This window comes from Haemaphysalis longicornis, unplaced genomic scaffold (genome assembly GCF_048455015.1).
Source record: "Haemaphysalis longicornis isolate Haplotype H1 unplaced genomic scaffold, Haemaphysalis longicornis Haplotype H1 scaffold_7, whole genome shotgun sequence".
NCBI classification, from domain to species: Eukaryota; Metazoa; Arthropoda; class Arachnida; order Ixodida; family Ixodidae; genus Haemaphysalis; species Haemaphysalis longicornis.
This window is the reverse complement of record NW_027526422.1, coordinates 136,830,258-136,854,001: the sequence shown is the minus strand read 5'-3', so window position 1 is coordinate 136,854,001 and position 23,744 is coordinate 136,830,258. Positions and strand designations below refer to the sequence as shown.

At 46.5% G+C, this 23,744-nt stretch overlaps 1 protein-coding gene across 1 annotated transcript; it reads right to left on the bottom strand.

Annotated features, from left to right (window-relative positions):
- Positions 1–225: 225 nt before the first annotated feature.
- Positions 226–21,253, bottom strand: LOC144146567 (uncharacterized). Its single transcript, XM_077678510.1, has 5 exons — positions 21,192–21,253; positions 19,083–20,076; positions 2,788–2,933; positions 940–1,933; positions 226–364 (listed from the first exon to the last, which is right to left on the bottom strand). Coding segments are annotated over exons 1-5 (2,139 nt in total). The 5' UTR covers positions 21,195–21,253; the 3' UTR covers positions 226–362.
- Positions 21,254–23,744: the final 2,491 nt, after the last annotated feature.

Sequence of the window (23,744 nt, the reverse complement as noted above, 5' to 3'; positions counted from 1 at the left end):
AGTATTACTCCCTTCATCGCAGACCTGTCTCTTAAGGAGGCATGGCAGTGACGACACACTACGCCTTAGCCAATTGTCAAAAACTCTGAAGATTTCTCTTCGATTTCAACTCTCTACCTCACATATTATGCAATCAATATGAATACAACAGACAAATGAAAGAGTAGACTGCAGCTTGAACAAAGAGCCAACAGTCATCTCAGGAGCAGCTATAAAGGACAGCATATTAGTTAATTTGTTTAATTTATTCTCGCATTTTTCTCGTGCCGCAGTTCCGGCGCCGAGAATAGAAATGCATCCATCGAGATTTGGTAAATCTCGAAATCTTCGTCGATAACTGGCTTGAATCCTACGACAGGTGTTTCTGAAAAAAAGAAATGAAATCATAATTAAACATTGCAGCTTTACACTATCTTTCAACATTGCCCTATTTTTTAGTATCCTGTGTCTATTAATTGCCTGGTCGAACGATAATGCATACTGGCAGAGAATATTTGAGAATACAGAAGAGCTTTAAGCTAGAAAAATACATCGCTTCCCGAAACACCTGAAGAACAACTTGCAGGATAAGAAAATCAATATAAGTTATTTTACCACTTCCGCACGTCGCTGCGAAGAACGTATGGGTTGCAAGTATACCTAAGACTTGTTGCGGGTACCCTCACATCAAGTTGAAACTTCAAGTGCTGGGATCTTGTTTTGTACGGTTTAAGCAAAACGTTTACTAAATCGCAAATCACTCCGCTATGAGAATTTCGTTCCCTCCAACAATAGCCGGGCTATCATAGTTATCCCCCCAGAAAAATAAATGTTTTCATTACAGCAGGACATCATGAAAAATCTACAAATCTCGCTCCGTCCTGTATGGTGATCCTGGAATAAATTTATTTTCTGTGTTTGCCTGTATAAGCTTGAGAATGAAATCCCCGTAGTACTTACACTTCTTCTTGCGGAGGAGGGTGGTGTAGTCGAAGGGAGAGCCAAGGCCATAGCCGTAGTTCAGGCCGTAGGCACCAAGGCCGTGGCCGAAACCGTAGTGGCCGACACCGTAGCCGAGGTGGCCAACACCGTAGCCGTAGGCTGGAGCAGCGTGGGCGACGCCGTAGGAAGCAACGACTGGGGCAGCGTGGGCGACGGTGGCCACAGCTGGGGCGTGGTGGACGGTGGTGGTGGCAACAGCTGGGGCAGCGGCGTAGGTGGCGACTGGAGCAGCGACAGCGGTAGCGACTGGGGCGGCGTGGTAGGTAGCCACGCGGGTCACAGCTGGGGCAGCGGCGTAGGTGGCGACTGGAGCAGCAGCAACGACTGGGGCGGGGCGGACGAAGCTGGTCACGGCTGGAGCGGTCTGGTAGGTGGCGACGCGGGTCACGGCTGGGGCAGCAGCGTAGGTGGCGACTGGAGCAGCAGCCACAACTGGGGCGGGGCGGACGAAGCTGGTCACGGCTGGAGCAGCGGCGTACGTAGCGACTGGGGCAGCGTGGTAGGTGGAAACGGTCTTGGTGACAGCTGGAGCAGCGACGGCGTAGCTGGCGGCTGGGGCGAAGGTAGCGACTGGAGCAGCAGCCACGACGGGAGCAGAGCGGACGACGCTGGTCACAGCTGGAGCAGCAGCGTAGGTGGCGACTGGGGCAGCGGCGTAGGTGGCGACTGGGGCAGCGTGGGCGACGGTAGTCACGGCTGGAGCAGCGTGGTAGGTGGACACGGTCTTGGCAACAGCTGGGGCAGCGACGGCGACGCCAGCGGCTGGGGCATAGCTGTAGCCGAGGCCGAGACCAGAGTATCCGACACCGTGGGCCAGGCCGTAGTTGGACAGGCCGTATCCGGCGTAGCCAAGACCACCGTAGCCGAGGCCGTAGCCAAGACCGTAGCCACCGAAGCCGGTGTAGCCAGCGAAGGCGCTGGTGGCCAGAGCCAGGACAATGCAGGCGCGGATCTGCGTACCAAACACGCCCAATGCACTGTTTGAAGGTTGGGAATAAAAGCATTGCTTTCTGATGCACGAACCATCACTGAGGCTTCGTTTACCGTTTATTTTGCAGGTATAGGATAGCCCTATTGTAAGCACCTTGATATTCTCAAGTTTTCACTGTGACACTGCTTGATATGCAGGGCAAAATATGCCGCAGCCAATATCTGGTAGGTAGCATAGTGTTGTTGTTACTTTTTGTTCGTATGAGGTAAAGCGATTTCTTTTTACCTCCGCCGGACAATTGCACGAGGCCGCAAACTTTATTAGGGTATATTTTTCCGGAAACGGCGTTTATGATGACCTATTATATGTCTCTTCAATGTACGAATTGAAGCATTAGGAGTTATTTACACGCTGCAGTGTATTTATTTGCGCCTCACCCTTCTAAAATTGGGGCACTACACTTTCTTGTAACAATAATTATGAGGGGGAGGAGGCTTTTTGATGAGTAATAATAAAACTTATCGAAATCTTTGTCCTTTCGATTTGCATTTGCAATTCGCGTGGGGTATACGCTACATATAGTAAGGAGCCTTTTCTCTCATTACTTCTACCTTGAAAGTAATGCGACATGGTTACTCGGATTGCATCAGTTTTAAATTTTAACAGGTGTCTTTTCCTACATCAATACGTCGGCCCTCATAATAGAAGTAAAGTTGTATCCTTGAGACAAATTAATGCTTACAGACAGAATTGGTGGTAGAATGGTGACGCAGGAATAGAGGAATTGAGTCTGGGTGACGCTTTCCAGTGTGGCAGTAGGCATTTTAGTGTTCGAAGCGAGTTGGGGAGCGTCAAGAAGTTGGAAGTTTTCTTACCATGTTGTCTTTCAGCTGCTGTAGGTCCAACTGCTGATTTCCTAGCAGTTGCGGCTCCTTTTTATACAGAACTTGCCTGGAAAGGCGCTGTAGTCCAGTCTTAGTAAATGGGTAGAAAGAAAAAATAAACGCGAGAAACTTGGAAATTCAGAAAACGAAAAAGTCAGCGGAAAGTAGTGCTCTAAGCTGGTATCACTATGTGCTTGAACTGCATGAGAAATGAGGGGCAAGACAAGGCGAAGCGGAGTGGCCTCATACGGCCGCGAGAAATGCGGATTCTTCTGGCTGTCCTTGACAATGTGAATCACCTCTTGAAGGATGTCGTCGTCGCTGGTGGCGCGTGATCGCAGGTTGAAAGTACGTAGTTTAATAGCGGGCATGGATAAAATAAAATCAGTGGGACATATTACAACGAGTGTGGGAGAGGATATGCTTACCGGGGCCATGACTACAAAATAAAAGTTCAAGTTTGATTTAGAAAGACTGCTTTGCCTCGGTAACACGGTTATAAATTTTATTCCAAGCTTGAAAAAATAATGAAGACAATAAAGATAACATGGGAAGGAGCGGCAATTGCCCGGCCACGTGTTCAGGCTCCTCTTCAATGACGTCCCTGAATCTTTTGCCCGAATGGCGGACGCCAAGTTAAACCATCGCTAAGACACACTACTGGACATTTTCAGTGGGCCTTAATAACGGTTTATCGCATCACGTGAACGCTAGTGCGCAGGTAACACGCTGAAAACTATTTTAGTGCTACCGTATATCAGGCCACTTCCCTCCATGACACATGGGGTGACCACGGCGCAAAACGATTGTTTTTCAATACTTCGTGCGTTTGTTCGGCTTAAAACTGTCTTTCCTTGATGGAATGGAGCTTAGTAATGTACTGAAGCCCAGTTCTTTCAAAATAAACAAAGTTGTATTTTTTCGCAGCCGATTAAAATATCAATGGCTCGCATGAAACTGGGTATTACCCGAGACAAGCGTTCGGAAACTTTGTCAAAGGGAGGATTTCACCACGACCGTCCCGCGTCATACGCAATCGCCAAGTCCAGCGGAATCTAGACTTTCAGTGTTTCGAGGCGCAGATGGGAGAAGCATCGGAGATACATCTCAACCGATACGAGGCGGCATGCGCCAAGGCGCGCGCTCGCCATGCGCGCTTGCGACCGTCGTCCGCGGGAGACAAACAAAGAAATTTACAAGGACCTCTGCCTTCCCGATAGACCCACCGTCCGCCCAGCGTGCGGGCGGTGGCCCACGGACAACTGAAGACGCGTAACCATTAACGGCACAATATCACAGACTATATCAAGGTACATACCTGCTAAATATGTGCAAGGTCTGCACGGAGGGAGCCATTTTAACTGGTATGCTGTGGGACTAATAAAAACCCGCACGGCACCAACGCAGCCTTAGTCTCGGCGACCAACTCTTGGGCGTCCAGCAGGCCCGCGATGCCGCGGAGAGGCGGACCCTTCACGCCCCCTTGTGGGTTACCTAAGACTTGGTCAGCGATTGCTCTGTACGGCCATCAATGAAGGTTTCACCAACGAAACGAAACGGGGCCCTGGGCACTTGTTCTAAGAAAGAATCAAGCAAGCTGATCTTAAAAAAGATTTTTAACAGGGAAGCTGTTTAGCAAATCGTTATTTCGTGCATCAGCAGTCAAAAATATCAAGAAAATGCCGAGCGCACGTGAGCACGTGCCTCGCGACGGCCGCCCGGCGGCGCATTTCTAAACGCTTCGCTGCCACCCACGTGACATGTCTGTTCGCACGATGCAGGACGGTAATTAAATGTCGCCATTGGCTGCGTCCTGAACCTAAAGTGACCTAAAACATACCAAATCTCTAATATTAACAAAACGAACACGTATATTTGTGTTCAGAAAAAGACATATAATTTAGAAACAAAATGTAAGGCTTAAAAAAACAGGGAGGTAAATCTGCTGGGGCTCAAACACACGCTGTCAGCGCTAGTTCTGAGTACTCTCATTCGAGGCCACACAGCCCGAACGGGTGGGCACCTTTTAGCAGGCGCCCAAAAGAATAGTGCGCGCAGTGACATTACACATGCCACGTGGCTGCTGTGTGCAGCGAAGCGTTTGCAAACACGCCGCCCGGCGTCCCCGACGCACGTATGTCAAACAAAGCACACACACATTGGGACACTGGTCAAGAGTGGCCAAAAAAAGAACTCCACAGTTCGCCGTATTCGTGGCCACACTTGAGGCGTTTTTTTTTTTCTCGAATTGAGCCAGATCCAGAAACCGAAACTGAGTCGGATAAAGCTGCAGTGACAAAAAAAAAAAAAAAAAAACACTCGGCAACTTTCCCTAAAAAAACGAGTGACTAGACAATAGTTGAGATAACCCCCTGAAAACGTGCACGCAGATCGTGGTTCGTATCGAAAACGAGCCAGATTCTCCTGCTTTACGGATTAAAACGAGCCAAATGCATTTGCCCAATGGGAGAGTGCTTTTGGCTTGAGTGTTCAGACTGTTTCGTTGGTGTTTTAGAGAGCTTTGTCAGTATGTTTAGGAGCTGGCCTATTATGAATTCAGACGGCAATTGGGAGATCGGCGATAGATCCGACCGCAGATGTCAACGACGAAGTGAACCAAAGGTTTGATCGTAATGAAAGAGAGATGTGAAACAATGATTTCATTGCGTCCCTCGCCCCCCCCCCCCCCCACCGTTCCGACAGAATAACTCTGGTTATATTTATTTTTACTCCCACATTTATCGTTTGAGTAGTTTACTAAGTAGCCGCCGCTTACAAGCCCTGGCGTATCCCCATCCCCCTTCCTCCATCTGAGAGTACGAACCACTTCAACGGGAAAAATAAGATATGAAAAAACTTCTAGTGAAGCATTTTGGAAATTCGTGGCAGTGCATTTAAGAGCTTGCTTACTTCGTTAGCGCCGTGATGCATGGCCAAGATAATTATTTTAGAGAATATTTCGAAAAGAGCAGCTAACGGGGCCAACTGGACTCACCTCCTATAGGTGTATTGTTCTGCTTTTCTTGAGACCCTGATGCATATTTTATTGCCTTTTCCACCAAAACTCAATAGCAGAATTTTGGAAAGTCAATTTAAATAAATTTTTCATAAGAATGCATCATCAACTTGAGGGTTTCAATTCAGTCTGAGCAAAATCCAAGCTTAGCACCCAAATATTGCTATATTGCTAAAGTTCGCGGCATAATTTTAAGTACTTGTTGCTGAGATTTAAATGTAAAGTAATTACTTTAATAACTTGTTTTACGTGTCCCTAGCTCACGTGTAAAATATATCATGTAACAGCTCCGGTAACAAACTTCTGCTTGTTTCTCAAATTTGCGTTAGGTGTATCTGGCTCATTTCGAAAACAAAAATGCCACACTTGCTCGAAACGAGAAAGACACGGCATATCGTACGCCTCTTCAAGGTGATATTCAATGGTTATCGCCTGAAGAAAAAAAAATGAAGGAAGTTCACACTTACAGCAACATAGATGGAGTAGAGGTCGTTGCAGCAGCGAAGAAGCAGCAAATCAGCTGCAATCGTGGTCTTAGGCTGTCGTGATGGTCGTGAATGTTGCGTACATCAGTCGGCAGCCGCAGCGCCGTGGCGCTGATGTTCCACTAATTCCCCTTGTGTCCACTTTCCAGGCTACCTGCTGCATAACCGTGAATACTGCCTTGTGTCGTCCTGGAGATTGGCCAGTCATCGCGAAGCATTCAACTTTTCTGTATCTGCGCCATCAAGTGCCTGGGCCGTTTCCTGACATCTATAACATAAAGCAACGCCTTAAGGAACTACGAAAGAAGACACCGACTCTACCCAAGCCTCAGTCTGCAGCAGCAGCGGGGCGGGAGGAGGGGGGGGGGTATTTGACGTTCGACTAAGTCCTCCTGCGACAACTTTCAGTTTTCTTTCAACTCGCCTCACAACCTTATAACGACTGTACTCTTGCGGCTTCGTTGCTGCTGCTCTCCTATTTTTACTGCCTCTATTTTCTTTCTGTTTTCGCTAAAGCATTGTGCCGTAAAGTTGTAATATTTCTGCCCCGACGTCATTCTTCGGATATGTCTCATGACTACTCATCAACGGGGCGCCACGTGCGCTGAAATGCATGAGCCAGATGAGCGTGTAATGTCATGCCTTTATTGCTCAAGCCAGTGCCACCTTCGTAAATATTCTGGCATTTCTGAAGAAACCTTTACGACAAAAGGAGAGGAGTACAAAAAATCTTGGCGATGTCCTCAATGCCGAAAATCGAAGATGAGGCCAGTCTGCCCAACAAAAAATTAGCAGACTCTTGCCGCCATGCTATTCGACGTAAGCGGGAAGCTTGATTATTTGATGCCTCTCAAAGAAACCGTAAGCGAAATCAAAACATCAAATCAAGCATCAAGTTCCCGCTGATGTCGCAAGGCAAGACGGTGAAATGAAATCTCTGAAATCCAGGGTCCTCAAACGCGAAAAAACTTGCACGCCACACGACCTCTCCAAAATGTATGCTGTAGTAAACAAATTGGAGTACGACAGCCGCAAACTAAACATGGAAATTTATGGCATCAAACAAATCAAAGATGAATGCCTTTTTTCCAACGTAAACAACATCGCTTGCAAACTCTCACTTTAACCTATGAACTAGCGATCACTCACAGATATACATCGACTACCTTGAAGGGCCGACAGGATCCTAGGAATTATCGTTCGCTTCGCGAACAAGGCGTCGCATGATCGGTGGCTTGACTAAAGGAAATGTATTCAAACTGTCGCGCCGAGTCACTTTATCTCCGAAAACCTCACCGCACGCAATCGAGCACTACTGAAACTTGCAAAAGAGTGGGCATCACGAAATGGCTATTGTTTCGCCTCGCACCGAAACGGGAGGACACTCGTTACGAAGAATGAAGGTGGGCGCAATGTCCGAATAAAGTGGGCCGATAATCTAGACCAGCTAGCCCCTCCTGGCCATAAAATGATCCCTCAAACGGCTATGTCTCGCGCAGATCGAGTTTTTCTTTCTAAAGTTCTGAATTTTTTGGAAATGAGCGTGCTCAAGTGACACGTTGTTTCCACTTGAACTACCAGTCCGCCCGGAATAAAGCTGGAGGTGGACGTATGTTTTCGCAGCCTAGACTTTAAACTTGATTTTCATAATTTTGTGCGAATATTGGTAAAATGACTACGGTGTTCCTTGGCGTCTGCCGGATTTTCGTTGTTTTACCACATAAAGAAAAGCGTCACGTGGAGAAGGAGTGTCCTTGCTCGCTGGCGAAGATATTTGTGTACCACCTATAGAAGATGTTTGCTCTATTACCGCTAATTACGCAGTTTTGTCTGTTTTATATGCGAAAACTGTGTATTCCGTGTTCTACCGACCACCGCTTGGGAATATCGATGACTTCATATGTTTTCTTCATACTTTCATTCAATATGTCTCCGACAATAAGTATAATGTCATCTGGGCCGGAGACGCCAACACAAATATGTTAGCTGACAGCACTGTAGAACAACAATTTCGCACGCTGCTAGCAACTCATGGTTACTACAGTCTGATGTTCGCGCCGACCAGAGAGACCATCAATACATCCACATTCACATGTATTGCTTTATTCATTACCAATTTTAATCCAAAAGGTGTAAAAGCCGGTGTGTTGTGACACAGTGTAAGTGATAATATGCACATTTTTTCTGATTGTAGGTTGACCCGCCGACGCAACGCAGTCGATGAGGCGCACCATAGTGGAGGGCTCCGGATTAATTTTTACCACCTGGGGACCTTTAACCTGCGCCAAAATCTCGTACACGGCCGTTTTTGCTTTTCGCGTCCATCAGAAAAGCGGCCGCCGCGGTCGGGAATCGAGCCTGTGACCTCGTGCTCAGAGGCGCAACTCTTTAGCCAGTGAGCCACCGCGGTGGTATGCCCATTTTTCTTAGTGTAAAAAGAGAAGTGAAGACCCAAAAAGCATGGTCCCATGAACTTCAACTGAATACACAGCATCAATTGGAAGCTTTTGGAAAATAAATGTTATCTACTCACTGGAACAATGTGTACAATGCGCGGAATGCTAAGCTGGCTATGAATCTTTTCTGCAAATACATGCTGTTATCAAAAACTCTTCCCTTTGCGTAACAGTGCGAAACGCCCTGCCAAGATACGCATACCATGGGTAACGAATGAACTTCCTGACAAAATTAGAGCTAGAACGAAGCTATACCTGAAGTTCATCGCATAGCGTTACCCAACTGATTTTAAACTATTTAAATATTTTCTAAACAAGCTACGAAAGGCCAAATCAAACTATCATTACCAGCCATTTACCTCCTTCCACAATGACAGCAGACTAATGTGAAAAAAAAATTGCATGATGACCCGCCGCGGTGGCTCAGTTGCTAAGGCGTTGCACTGCTCAGCACAAGGTCGCGGGTTCGATTCCCGGCAGCGGCGGCCGCTTTTCTGATGGAGGCGAAAAGCAAAAACGCCCGTGTGACCGAGATTTCGGCGCACGTTAAAAATCCCCAGGTGGTCAAAATTAATCCGCAGCCCTCCACTACGGCGCGCCTCATCGCCTGCGTTGCGTCGGCGCGTTAAACCCTACAATCAATCAAAATTGCATGATGAACCGCAACCGGAGCTCGGTTCAGCCGATTAAAATTGTAAGAAAGAATGTTATCATACCAGAACAACTACTCTCAGATACCTTTATTAATCATTTTACTAGTCTTGATGACACTGCTGCTAGTGACATGGCCTCCCGCCATATTAGGGCGTTTTGCACTGGCAGTAGTTCCTTGCAACTTGCCAATGTGGCTGAGATTATTATGTGGCGGCAAAAGCAAACGCAAATTGGGCAGAGCTTATAAGCTTGCCGAACGAGCTATTTGCACTTAAATTTAGACAACATTCTTTTTAAAGCCTTAAGAATGGTGGGACAAACAGTGGGAGTTAGTAAAACACACGTAAACACAGAAGTATCGATGCGTATGGTGATGTTGGCACTGCTCACACTATGCTTGGTGTAGCTGCACAGGACTGCGGTGCTTTGGGGTTGTTTCAGGCGACACCATGGCCTATTGACGCAAGCGACGATGTCTTACGTGACCATGTTTGTCAAGCGAGCACCATGTTTTACGAAACGATTGTCTCCATGAACAAAACAAGCCAGGTACAAATACGTTCTCAAACAAACCAAAGACAGAAAACTGCTTGCGGCGGTGTGGTGGAACCACCCAGGTTCACTAACGGTAAACAAGGCCCGGTGATGTTATTGCAGACCACAAAAACGCACGATTTAGCAGAGAAATCAAAATTTTACCTTAGATTCATTATTTCTTAGTGAATAAAGCATTGTTTGCATTCAGACAAGTGCTGGGGCACTATAAAACACGAAACCTTTCGAATAACACCAACTTGTATTTTGTCTTCAGGGCTCCTTTAAAGGGGCCATGAAGACAAAACACAAGCTTGGTTCATTCAAAAGATTGCCTCTTTAGAATCATACTGACACCATTTTTAACGCACACTTTGCTCAAATAAGCTAAATAATTAGGAAAAAAGGGAATGGCATGCTAACCACTGGCTCATTTCCCGCAACAGATCCTATGATGTCATGCCATCCAGCTCTGCGATTGGCGGAGGCAGGCGAAAGCAAACGCAGATAAGGCACAGCTTATAAGTTTGCCGAACGAGCTATTTGCGTTTAAATTCAGGGCACATTCTTTTAATAGCAGTAAGAATGGGTGGATAAACCATGGAAGTTGCCAAAGGATACGTAAACGTAGAAGTACCGATGCGTACTGTTGTTGAAACTGTGCACACTATGCTTGTTTTAGCTGCACAGCCGTGCGCCGCTTTCGGGTTGTATTTTCGCCGTATTTTCGCCGCTTTCGGGCCGATTGGCATAAGCGACGTTGTCTTACGCGACCGTGCTTGTCGAGGATATTCCATGTTCCACGAAACATTTACTTTCTACAGTAGCGAAAACAAGTCAGGTGCAAATGCGGTCAAAAAACAAAGCAACTGCAGACAAGGGTGCGTGCATGATTATGGTAGCGCCATCTGGGAGGACTCGCGCCAAGCATCGCTGCAGCCGAATCTGCAGTGCAAGTTAGTTGTATACGCGCGCTGATGACTTCCTTCCTGACGTCCCAAAAACGCACGATTTGGCGGGGGAATCAAAATTTTAACCTAAATTGGTAATTTCTCAGTGAATACGGCAACATGTTCTGCCAGAAAAACGCTATAAGAGCACTATAAAACACGAAATCTTTCGAATCAAACTAACTTGTATTCTGTCCTCATGGCCCCTTTAATGGGGAGCCGGGTATGCCGAGGATGCTTGCCAGACATACCTCGGACGAGACTAACGCGACATAGACTGTCCCCCACTCACCTCCTTCTTCCCTCTCTTTCTCTTTTCCTGTCCTGAATGTACCCTTTCTTTCTCTGGACTAGGTTGTATGAGAGTGAATTCCCCGTTGAGTTCAACAATATCCCCAGATCTTTTCTCTTCCCTGCTTTATTAATAAATCACCACCACCACAACCCACCCGGCAGTGACGCGCTATGAGACAACGCCCGATTAGCGCGCGCCGGCGTGCATTCGCTGATAACTCCATCACTTCCTCAGACGCCGCAGCTACGCACTCTCGTCGAGAATGGCTCAGTTTGCGGTGAGCCCAAATTTAGCATTAGGGAGTATTGGAATCGTCATCCAAATTAGTTTCTAATCACCCCCTCTTAATATTTTGGTGTTTATAACCAAGGTAATGTTAAGCAGCCATTCTGATAGATATAAATGAAAACAAACAGAACTATGACAGTCCAACGTAATTATTTTAACAGTGACGTTGAGTACAGTATGAGACGAAAGAATTAGGTGCCGCATTCTGCGAAAAACCGCCATAGCTGTTGTGGTTGTCCCGTCAAGAAAATGGAGTCCACTAAAAAGAATAAATATAACTACACTTGTGATCCGAAGTGATTTAAACCCGGGTCTGCACATTTGCAGCCAAGGGATATGTCGATTGTAATACGTCCTTTTTTTTCTTTGGTTTCCTTTTTAACATTTTACAAGTCGTCGTTTGGTTTGCGGAAGCTACCAGACACATAAAAAAATGTCAAATTTTCAACTAGTAGCGTGATTTCATCATCAGGATTTTGCACTGTTTGCATCATCATCATCATAATCACCAGCCTATCTACGCCCACTGAAGGGCAAAGGCCTCTCCCATTATTCTCCAATTACCTCGGTCCTGTGCCAACTGTGACCAATTTATCCCCGCAAACTTCTTGATTTCATCTGCCCATCTAACTTTCTGCCGCCCCCTGCAACGCTTGCCTTCTCTAGGGATCCACTCTGCTACCCTTAATGACCAGCGGTTATCTTGCCTTCGCATTACATGCCCTGCCCACGTCCATTTCTTCTTCTTAATTTCTACTAATATGTCTTTAACACCAGTTTGCTCCCTGACCCACTCCGCTCTCTTCTTGTCCCTTAATGTTACACCTATCATTTTCCGCTCCATTGCCCACTGAGTCGTTCTCAATTTAAGTTGAACCCTCTTAGTGAGCCTCCAAGTTTCTGCCCCGTAGGTGAGTACCGGTAAGATACAGCTGTCATACACTTTCTTCTTCAGCGACAATGGTAAGCTGCTATTCATTATCTGAGAATGTCTGCCAAATGCACCCCATCCCATTCTGATCCTTCTAATTATCTCTGCCTCATGGTTGGGATCTGGGGTCACAACTTGGCCTAAGTATATATATTCGCTTACCACTCCCACTGCCTCGCCATCTATCTCAAACTGCTGTGTACTGTCTGCATATGATACAAAAAATACACACGCTCACCGTCTGCGCATTGACATGTCCATGTCATACCGCCATAAGGGACCACCAGGTGCTACCCAAAGCAAAGAGCATAGTGACATCATAAGGTAAGAAGCCTTCTTTATTTACACTAAGGAACGTGGTTCCACAATGCGGGGGCCGGAAAAGTGTTGACGTGGAGGGCCGAGTTGAATGAAGCCGACACGGTTGGGGGCGAATGTCAAATAGGGGAGTGAGGGGGGGTTTTGCCGGCAAAGAGAAAACCTTGAGGGTAAATGTGGCGAACGTTAGCTCGCCAAGTCTAAATATGAGGGGCAATGGCAACTGGAAGCGACCTTTCTTGTTTTCTGTGTAACCCCAGTTTAGGTCAAAACTACCATGTGGGCGTACAGATAGGAAGGGACGAGAGAAGGGGCGGGCTCTGTGGTCGGGCAGGGAGACACATGTTGCTGCCCCACGTGCCGCAGGTTGCCGACCCCTGCAGTACGGTGTAATCGGAAACTTCTAAAGACTATAGCCTTTCTTGGGCTACTTGAACGCGAAATTTTTGGTCTGTCTGTCTGTCTGTCTGTCTGTCTGTCTGTTTGTCTGTGTGTCTGTGTGTCTGTGTGTCTGTGTGTCTGTGTGTCTGTCTGTCTGTATGTCTGTCTGTCTGCCCCTCAATTAAGCCAACCGGCCAAAGTGAATCAGAATATTCGCGATGGGCTTATGCACCCACCGCCAAATCTAAACAAACAAGTCCGGGGGCAATGTTCGTACTCAACAACATTGTTGACCCAAACCAAAATGTTACGCTAGTCGGGGGAGGACACCAATACAATAGGAATATTCTCAGTGTTATCTTTATTAGAAATAGACGGATGAGCGAATAAATAAAAAATATGTCCAGAAAAATACAAAAGTGATCGTTCACGGTTTCTCTAGCGGTATTTACAAAAAATGAAGCGGCAACAGTTACGAAGGGTTTTACTTGATAGTTTTCACGTTCAGCTTGGGACGCTTGTGCAGTAGGGTAACACTCTAGTAGGGTGGCTCGATTTACCTGCCTTTCCGCCTACGGGAGCGCTGGCATCGAGGCTTTCGGCGTAGAACAGTGGACCGCGGTAAATTTAAATCGATTTGAGCAAAGCGGTAGCGTGTTGAGCTTGGGAGGAGCGAGACGGAAGAGAAAAAGCATGAGAGGTGCGCGGGAGAAAGAGGGGAGGCATTCACTAAGCAAGGGCGCCCAACGGCTATCATCTTTCGTCCACATTTTCAACGAAGCAAGCAGATACCGGGCAAATTTTTCCCTTTAGGGGTCTCATCAGGACATGTTAAAAGAAAACGGCAGCCAGACATTCTGTGAAAAGAGTGTCACTAGTTTGGAGTTTACAAAACGTAATGCGCTCGTTATTCCAAGCCACCAAAAGCCCTCGCACTTCTATCCATGCTTTTAGAGAAAGTTTGTTAGTGTGGAATTTAGAAAAGAAGGTACCTACACTTACGGAATAGCTGATAGCATTCTTGGATTGCATAAGATTTCTTTGCGTGTTGTTTCGTTTTCAGCACGTGTCAAATGCTCTCGATACGTTGCCGAGAAAAATCTCAAGGGAGTACCCTTTCCCGTACCTCGTTAGTGAACAGTGTACTTTCAGGCAAGGGCGAAATGCTTTTTCCATGGTGGAAAACGATAGTAATTGGGACTGTGCTCTCTCCGCAAGCTGCCATTATAGAACCTAAGCTTTTGTCGTTGTTTGTATTCCTTCTATCACAGAACATACGAAGTGGGACGATTGACCGGGAATCGCGAGTATTGAGGGACGATGGGCCCGCTTTACAAAATTCCCCATACTTACCTTTACCTTTATTCCTTCCCAGAACGATATTAGCAGCCCACACAATTTTTCTTAGTATGATTGAAGGGTAGTTTGTAAATTAAAAAAAATAAGAAGTTAAACCTGTCCAGCAAGTTAGCGATAATCAACAGGAAGGGCTCCAGATTTGAACCGTCACACCGAACACGCAAGCATGGGGGCCTGATTTCAAACCCTCCGTGGTCTACCCATAGGCCTCAAAACGTAAATCAGGTCATGATCATCATCGTCACAGTCTTTATAAGGATGGGCTTTACTGCGTGGCGTTTATAATTCAGCTCTTCGGTAGAACAAATCGCCCGTGGCGTGCCCATAAACGCGCGAACGTTAGCTGCCAGAGCTTCCCTCCTTTACATAAGCGGAAATCCTGCTTGGCCGTAGGTAATTCAGTTCTCCGGCAAGCCTACCAAGCCCTAAACAAGCATCCCAATTGCCGCAACCACATTCATTGCGATTTGAGGTGGAGAACATGGTGACCCGTACCGGTACGCGCGGATAGCTTCTTGCTAATTGTTGGCATAATTTTCATTTGGCGAGAAAATTAGCAAATACAAAATGAAGTAAAATTTTGTGCAATTGTGTTTTTCTGTGGTAGGTGTTGAACCATATTCGCGCGTTACGTATGACGGTAAATCTTACAAAAAATACCGCATCTTTTATTTAAGGGCCGCGCTCGGGCAGAGCCAAAGAATTTTTTCTGGCATGGTGAGGGAAAACAGTGGTTGGTCGTATTAATGAAATGAATAACCTTAAGAGAAATAACGTCGAATGGACGTGTGAGGTGAGAATTCTCATTTCTCATCTACGCTGTGGCGATGGCGGCTACGGGTATTCTTTGTACAATGAAGGTATTCAAAATGTTGTCTGCTTGTTACTCATCGGCGAGAGAAGCTGGGAAAAATTCCCAATCAATGTCGGTCGAATGATCCGAATGGTGTCTCCAAAAGATTCCCTTAAGGGCATGTTAACATTTACGTGATGCCTGTATTACCGCTACTGGGGTCATTTGGGTTTGTAAAGACTAATCAAGCTGGTCCCGCACTTGCCGATACATTCATTCGAACAAATATTATTGAATTTAATCTCAGTGCGTCAGTTCGATAGAACAAATGGTACCATTTTGCTGACTAAAACTTAATCATATCTCATATCTGCCCAAATTTCTGTATTCCCCCATTATAGTGAATAAGGCGATACTTTGGCATTCATCTTGGGTATCAAGGCCGAAATCTGATTCGGATAGGTCATTGTCTATGTGATAGCATCGTCTAGTCGGCCAATGTTACATCGAATATCGCACGCACATTCAGTAAGACTGACAGTATGGCTATTGCTTCGGAAACATACACTTCCCCACATATTAAACATTTGTTCTGTTTTATGATTTCTTGGCTATGTTAAGGAAACGTCATTTTCTCAATAAATTTTGAAACCCTTCCGTGCGGAGCAAAAGGGCAACAGAATGGCGGTATAAAGTAATTTTTGTTGGGGATTCTTAGCGTTGCTCTTGTTTTTCTTTCTGAAAAACTATATGCAATTATTCTTACTCAAAAACAGGAATATATTTCAAGTCCTAGGACTAACAATTTTCTATTTTTAGCAAAAAAAAGGAACTCTGTACAATACATTTTGTGACTGCACTTGCATTATAAGCAAATGAGGCCTAATATTTGCGGGCTCTGAAACCACAACCAACAGATAGCAGACCATGGGCCCATTTCCCTATATTGCATCAGCTTCTGAGGCACCCAGGCTTTTGAGACAGTTGATACTCAAACTAAGTTGCGCACAAATGCGTGTTTTTGTGTTTTTTTATGATATAATAGTGAAGTTTCGCTATTAGGTATGGAGCCACACACAACCGGCCTTGCTCGCAATGCCTTAAAAGTCGGCCGGCGTTGGATATTTATGAAGCCAGCCAACCCACCTGGCCCCAAAGAATATTATTCAGTGTTTCTTTACAGTTTTCCTCTCCTACAACTGTAATTGGACTGCCACACAATTAAAATATTTATTCCGAGGGCATCCCTTGAACATGCGTTAGTTAGGCCGGCCCTTGTTGCAAAGATGAGTTTTCTTCCGGAAGAAAGCACGCACATCATCTACCAAGATGAAGGAAGAGCCCAATCACCTGCTTTAAATAAAAGGTCAAACGGTGGAGCGATGAAGTGGCAAGCAAGGAAATGGAAAATTGGCAGATCAAACACATACGTGGAAATTGACATAAAACACGTTGTTCGGACTTGTGCATGTACAGCAAACTGTACTTCGCTTGCAGCGGGACTGTGAACCACACAAAAAAACGATAAGTCTTGCCTTACAGAGTGCTTGTATGTAGTAAAAGATATATACTCTTTCGCGCTGTGATGTTCATATACATTTCCTCTTGGTTCCGAGTTCTTCCCTTTCTCGGCGCAGTTGTTTTTTTTAATATTTTGGTTCATCTTTCGCTTTCTCAGTTTTGTTTTCGCGCGTCGGTGCATTGCAGTCATCCTTTTCGTCTAGTATATTTTATTATTGTTCTTTTAATGTTGCTCTGCTTTTACTTTTACTGTAGAAATGTAAATCTAAGATTTGTCACTCTAATTTATGTTTGGATGCATTCATTGTATTTTTCTATGGTATAATAGACCGAGAGTCCCTGTGCAATATGAACTACGGGACCTTCGTCTGAATACATCTGCTATTGTAGCGTTTCTTTTACAAATCAATAAACTTTCTCTCTTCTGATTTCTTTTTTTTACCCTCTCTCTCCTGCCGCCGCAATGTCCTACATGCATCCCACATAAAAGTAGTCATCCCAATCAGGTGTAGCAAGCCCTGCTGTAAGCAGAATCCCTTCACCAGTTCACATTAAACAGCTCTCCCTCTCTCCTTGTGTGTGTATACTGAACTCACATAATGCATGTTTACAGTAGACGTTAACCTCCGAGCCGTCAAAAACGTCGCGCGAGGCGGACGCAACCATGACAACCACAACTAATACCTGTGCTACACGGTCGTTTCAAAGGCCTTCGGAAGGCCGTTGAACCGATTATCCATCGAGTGCCCCATTGTAAATACATAGGGAGCAGTTGCGGGCGAGAGTGCAATTGTCAGTTGAAAGTTACCATGTAGCACAGGCATCAGAGAGTTTTGACATGTCTACATTCGGGTATACACAGCGAAAACGTTCCTTCTGGCCAGCATGCTCTAGGGATGCCACCATCTTCAGGAGCAGAGAACATGATACACGCTTGAACTGCCAATTGCAGACCTCAACTCTATTTCTGGCCCCACGGACGTGGAACCCGGAGGCAAGCGTTATCTAATTTAACTTCAGTAGGGCTCCCACTCCCCCACCTGCCTTTCCCCGGGTTGCTCCCCCTGGCACACAGTCTCGGCATGTAAAGAAATGCCTTACCAATGTAAAATAAAGTCCAACACAACGCCCTCCGAGAAACCAGCTGGAGCAACACCCGGAAAGGCGCAAGGAAAGACACAGAAGACAAAGCTTTATAAAGGTCAGATAGTACTGCACCAAGACACTTTGGATAGAAGTGCCCCAAGAATGACAACTAATGTGTTTTCTATTTTTTACGCAGTTGTGTACAGGCTGATAAATCGAGCGAAGGCTCCATAGTTGCTGGTCATCCTTCGTGTACCATGAATACTGACATGTACCTGTATGCTAGGAAGAGGAAGATAACTGATCTCACACCTGTCTCCACAGTAGTCATGACAGCGAGGAAACTCTACTCCTGAGCCGGTTGTCGAAAATTCTGTAGATTTCTCCCAGATTTCACCTCTCTACCTTACATATTACCCCAGCAATCTGGATACAACAGTTAAAAGAAAAAGCAGGCTGCAGCTTGAGCAAAGTGCAAAGAGTCTTTTCAAGAGCAGCCACAAAGGACACAAGAGTAGTGAATTCGTTCAGTTTATTCTCGCATCTTTCTCGTGCCGCAGTCGCGGTGCCGAGAATATCAATGCATCCGTCGAGATCTGGTAAATCTCGAACTCTTCGTAGATAATTGGCTTGAATCCTAGGAGAGATGTTTCTGAAAAAAAAATAAAACCACCAATAAATTTTCAAGTGTTGCATAATTTTTCAACATTGCCCTATTATTTAATATCCCATTTCTAGAAATGCCTGTTCGTACCAAAATGCATGCAGGAACAGAAGGTTTGGGAATACACAAGACTGTAAGGTGGGAAAATACAACATTCCACGAAAGTCTTACAGAACATTTTGCGGCAGAGGCAACTCATTATAGGTGAATTTTACCACTTTCGCAATCTGCTGAGAAATATGGGTTGTAAGTATCCGGAACGCTTTGTAGTAGGTTCCCTCACTTCAACTTGACACATCGGCTGTTGGGTTCTTGTTTTTGTACTTTTGAAACAGAACGTTTGCCAAATCGGGTATCACCAAATTGTGAAAATTTTTATCCCTGTAAGAATAGCCCGAACATCATGGTTACCTTCACAGAAAAAAAATGTTTTCATTATACCGGAAATCATGAAAAAGCTACAAATCTCGCTTCATTCTGTACAATGAACCTAGAATGAATTTATTTTACGTGTTTGCCTGTATAAGCTGGAGAGAAAAATTCTGGAGTACTTACACTTCTTCTTGCGGAGGAGGGTGGTGTAGTCGAAGGGAGAGCCAAGGCCATAGCCGTAGTTCAGGCCGTAGGCGCCAAGACCATGGCCGAAACCATAGTGGCCGACACCGTAGCCGAGGTGGCCAACACCATAGCCGTAGGCTGGAGCAGCGTGGGCGACACCGTAGGAAGCAACGACTGGGGCAGCGTGGGCGACGGTGGCAACAGCTGGGGCGTGGTGAACGGTGGTGGTAGCAACAGCTGGGGCAGCGGCGTAGGTGGCGACTGGAGCAGCGACAGCGGTGGCGACTGGGGCGGCGTGGTAGGTAGCGACGCGGGTCACAGCTGGGGCAGCGGCGTAGGTGGCGACTGGAGCAGCAGCCACAACTGGGGCTGGGCGGACGAAGCTGGTCACGGCTGGAGCAGTCTGGTAGGTGGCGACGCGGGTCACAGCTGGGGCAGCGGCGTAGGTGGCGACTGGAGCAGCAGCCACAACTGGGGCAGGGCGGACGAAGCTGGTCACGGCTGGGGCAGCAGCATAGGTGGCCACTGGGGCAGCGTGGTAGGTGGAAACAGTCTTGGTGACAGCTGGAGCAGCGACGGCGTAGCTGGCAGCTGGGGCGAAGGTAGCGACAGGTGCAGCAGCCACGACTGGAGCAGAGCGGACGACGCTGGTCACAGCTGGAGCAGCAGCGTAGGTGGCAACTGGAGCAGCGGCGTAGGTGGCGACTGGGGCAGCGTGGGCGACGGTAGTCACGGCTGGAGCAGCGTGGTAGGTGGACACGGTCTTGGCAACAGCTGGGGCAGCGACGGCGACACCAGCGGCTGGGGCGTAGCTGTAGCCGAGGCCGAGACCAGAGTATCCGACACCGTGGGCCAGACCGTAGTTGGACAGGCCGTATCCGGCGTAGCCAAGACCGCCGTAGCCGAGGCCGTAGCCAAGACCGTAACCACCGAAGCCGGTGTAGCCAGCGAAGGCGCTGGTGGCCAGAGCCAGGACAATGCAGGCACGGATCTGCACACAGAAACGTCCAATACACTTCACGAAGTTCGTGAACACAGGCATTGTTGCCGTGGGCAAAAACCATCGGTGAGCGTGCGGTTAACCTTCATCTTGTAGGTATAGGGTTGCCTTATTTTAAGCCCCATGATAATCTCGATTTTTCACTGCGGCACTTCTTGAAATAAAAGACACAATCGGCAGCACCCAATATCTGGTAATCAGTCTAGCGTTAACTTGAATTCTTTTTATTTTAATTATGTGCGATGAAGGACTGTCTACAAGACTTGCGCAGTACCATTGTAGGAGGTCACGAAGGCATATTTTTTTCAGAAACGGCGTTTATGAGGGCTATTATATGTCTATGCAGCGTAGGAATTGGGGCATTAGGAGTTATTTACACTGCGTGGTGGCTTTGTTTGCGTCTCGCCCTCCTGAAATTGTAGTACTACACTTTCTGGTGGAAAAACGTTTGGGAGTGTATTTTAATGAGTAATTATTAAACCCATTCGAAATCTTTGTGCATTCGATTCGCATTTGGAAATCGCGATAGGGCTACAGAGAATTTAATGGAGAACATTTTCTGTGATTACTTCAATGGTGAAGTTTGATTGATTTGATTGATTGTAGGGTTTAACGCGCCGACGCAACGCAGGCGATGAGGCGCGCCGTAGTGGAGGGCTCCGGATTAATTTTGACCACCTGGGAATCTTTAACGTGCGCCGAAATCTCGTACACACGGGCGTTTTTGCTTTTCGCCTTCATCAGAAAAGCGGCTGCCGCGGCCGGGAATCGAACCCGCGACCTTGTGCTCAGCAGCGCAACGCCTTAGCCACTGAGCCACCGCGGCGGGTGCCATGGTGAAGTTAATACCATGCATATATTACTTTAATTGCAGCGCATCAGTTTTAAAATTTGAGTGGTACCATTTTTACACTCATACAGGTGCCTCCACAGTAGCAGTAAAGTTCTATCCTTCACACAGATAAGTGCAAACCGACACAATTGGTGGTAGAATGTTGCCGCAGGAATAGAGGAATAGAATCTTGATAAAGCTTCCCAACGTAGCCGTACGAATTGCACTGATCGATTAGATTTGTGGAACGTCAAGAAGTTGGAAGTTTTCTTACCATGTTGTCTTTCAGCTGCTGTAGGTCCAACTGCTGATTTCCTAGCAGTTGGGGCTCCTTTATATACAGAAATTGTCTGGAATAGCGCTGCAGTCAATTCTCAGCTATTTGATAAAAAGAAGAAGGAATAAATGCAGGAATACTTGAAAATTCAGAAAAAGAAAAAGCGAGCGGAAAGTATTGCTCTAAGGTTGTATCACTATGTGCTTGAACTGCATGAGAATTAAGGCGCGAGACAAGGCAAGGCGTAGTGGCCTCATACGGCTGCGAGAAATGCGGAGTCTGCTGGCTGACCTTGGCAATGTGAATGTCCCCTTGAAGGACGGTCTCGTCCCGGGTGGCACTTGATCTCATCTCGTAAGTATGCAGTTTATTAGCGTGCATGGTTAAAATAAAATCAGTGAAACATGTAACAACGAGTGCGGGTGAGTGAAGGTTAAAGTGCCAGTGAAGACAAAATAAAAGTTCAAGTTTGGTTTGGAAATATCTGCTTTGCCCTGATAACAATCGTACCAATTTTATTGCAAGCTCCAAAAAATAATCATTATGATAAAGACAATGTGTGAAGCAGTGGAGGCTCCCCACCGCCGTTTCACGTTCTGGCTCCTCTTCAATGACGTCCAAGATCCCTGTTTGCCCGATTTTGTGGCCACCCACATAAACCATCGCCAAAAAGACATGAGCAGCCATTTTTAGTCGGCCTTCAATTCCGCCAAGATTGACCAAAAAACTCCTGCGTTCACTGTAATCTTTGGAACACTTGCTCAGAATGAGAAAGTCTCTGCGTTCGCCGTGATAACGGCGACACTTGCTCGGAACCAAAAGGACACGTCCTAGCATACGCCCCACCTAGGTTATGTAATGTCGAATTATTATGACTTTCAAAAAATTCAACGAAGCTCACTTTTATGGTAGGAACGGTTTCGGCAGCGAAGAAGAAAATAGGCTGCAATGGTGGGCTTACACCGTCGTGATCGTCGTGATGGCAGCGTACAGCTTAGCTGCCTTTAATTCTTACGTATTAGTGTGAGCTTCCTCCATTTTTTGCCACTCTTTCTTTTCAACTTCCTTGGTCCCCGAATTGTCGCAGCATTAATCGGGGAAGGAATTTATTGTGCGTGCTCGTTACAAGGAAAGGGAGTGTCAGTAAACGATCACGTTGTGTATATAGTGCGGTGTGTCTCGATGGTTGCGCACACGGAACTGCCTCGTTTGTGGGCTAGGAAATGCTGCCAGAAAGTGAAGAAGGGTGCCTAGTTCGTTTTGCAACTCACGTGTAGTTGTAGTGTAGCGAACTTGAGCTCCACAAAAACTACGGTCATGAAAGACCGACCGTGGAAGCGGCTGCCTGGCCAAGTTACCTGCGCCGTTCCTCTTCGGTAAACAGAATGGTGCGGCGTTAGGTCTTCCTATAATAAAGCGAAGCTTTATTTTCATTACTCACAACGTTGCACGCCAATACGCCCTGTAGGAGGGCCAACTTTCTTTGACGATGAGGATAAATGATCACGGATGAAGTTAAAGACAAAAACGCTTCCCGTGTCCAATTTGAACCTGGGTCTCTGGTGTTAGGAAGCGGGTCTATCCATGTGCAATATATCGACATGGTCGAAGCGGCTTGGGAAACTCAGACGACAACCAAATAATGCGTCTTTCTGCGTGCTGTGAAGGCCCAACCACAAGCACGCGTAAAATCGATGCACCCGTGCCTCGCGTCGTTAGCGCGCGTAAAGTCGGCGTACTCTGTGTACGCGAATACAGTGCTACGCGCTTGTCACGCCCAAGTCAGAGCCACTCAGAGATCGACGTAAACTTTCAGGCGCACAATGTTGATGTCGACGACTGGCGGTGATGATATCTGGCGGTCAGAGCGCAAAATAAGAAAGCTAATTTATAAATGAGGTAACTTAAATATTAGTTATGTGATAGAACTGAGTAATTTGTCAAATACGGAGAGCAGACAACTTCAGAAAACACTCGGAGCAACTAGCAACGAAAAGAGCAAGGGCGTTTACGCCAAAAGTAGCGGAAGCTTCGGTGCCTGCAAAGCAAGCATACTTATGCTTAACGTTTTTAATGTCCCAAGAACTGTTTTAGGGTTTCCTGTTATAAATATACGTACTTTTGTGAGAATAGGCATTATTTGTTTTATTTAATTTTAACTATGGTTCAACTGGGCGCCACAAAGCTGAGTCCGGGGTAGTCAAGCCACATTGCGCGATGCATTGGAATGCGTTGGGTTTACGAGCGCGTTGCAGCGCCTATTTGGCTACCTGCCCTCTGCGGCCTCTTCGGATGGGCGTCAAGGCGTACGTCGTTGCCTCAAGGCCTCTTCGGACGGGCGCACGTCGTTGAGCGAGTACGTCGATTTTACGCATGCAGGTGGTTCGGCGTTCAGGCTGTTAGTCAGAGGACGGTTGGCTCAAATTTCAATTTCGAAGTTTACGACATTAGTCCCAACATTACACCTTGTGGTTTACAACATCAATTCGGAACCCACTCAAAGAATTGCTCACTGAACGCCATGCAGCAGGTACCGATTCGAGCCGTACA

Bases quoted from the DNA above. Each gene is read 5' to 3' on its own strand.
- LOC144146567 (XM_077678510.1), bottom strand. The intron at 2,934-19,082 runs GTAAGTACTCCA...TCGTTTTCTGAA, and splicing joins CCTCCTCCGCAAGAAGAAGT to TTTCCAAGTTTCTCGCGTTT. The intron at 1,934-2,787 runs GTAAGAAAACTT...TTTGGTACGCAG, and splicing joins AGCAGCTGAAAGACAACATG to ATCCGCGCCTGCATTGTCCT.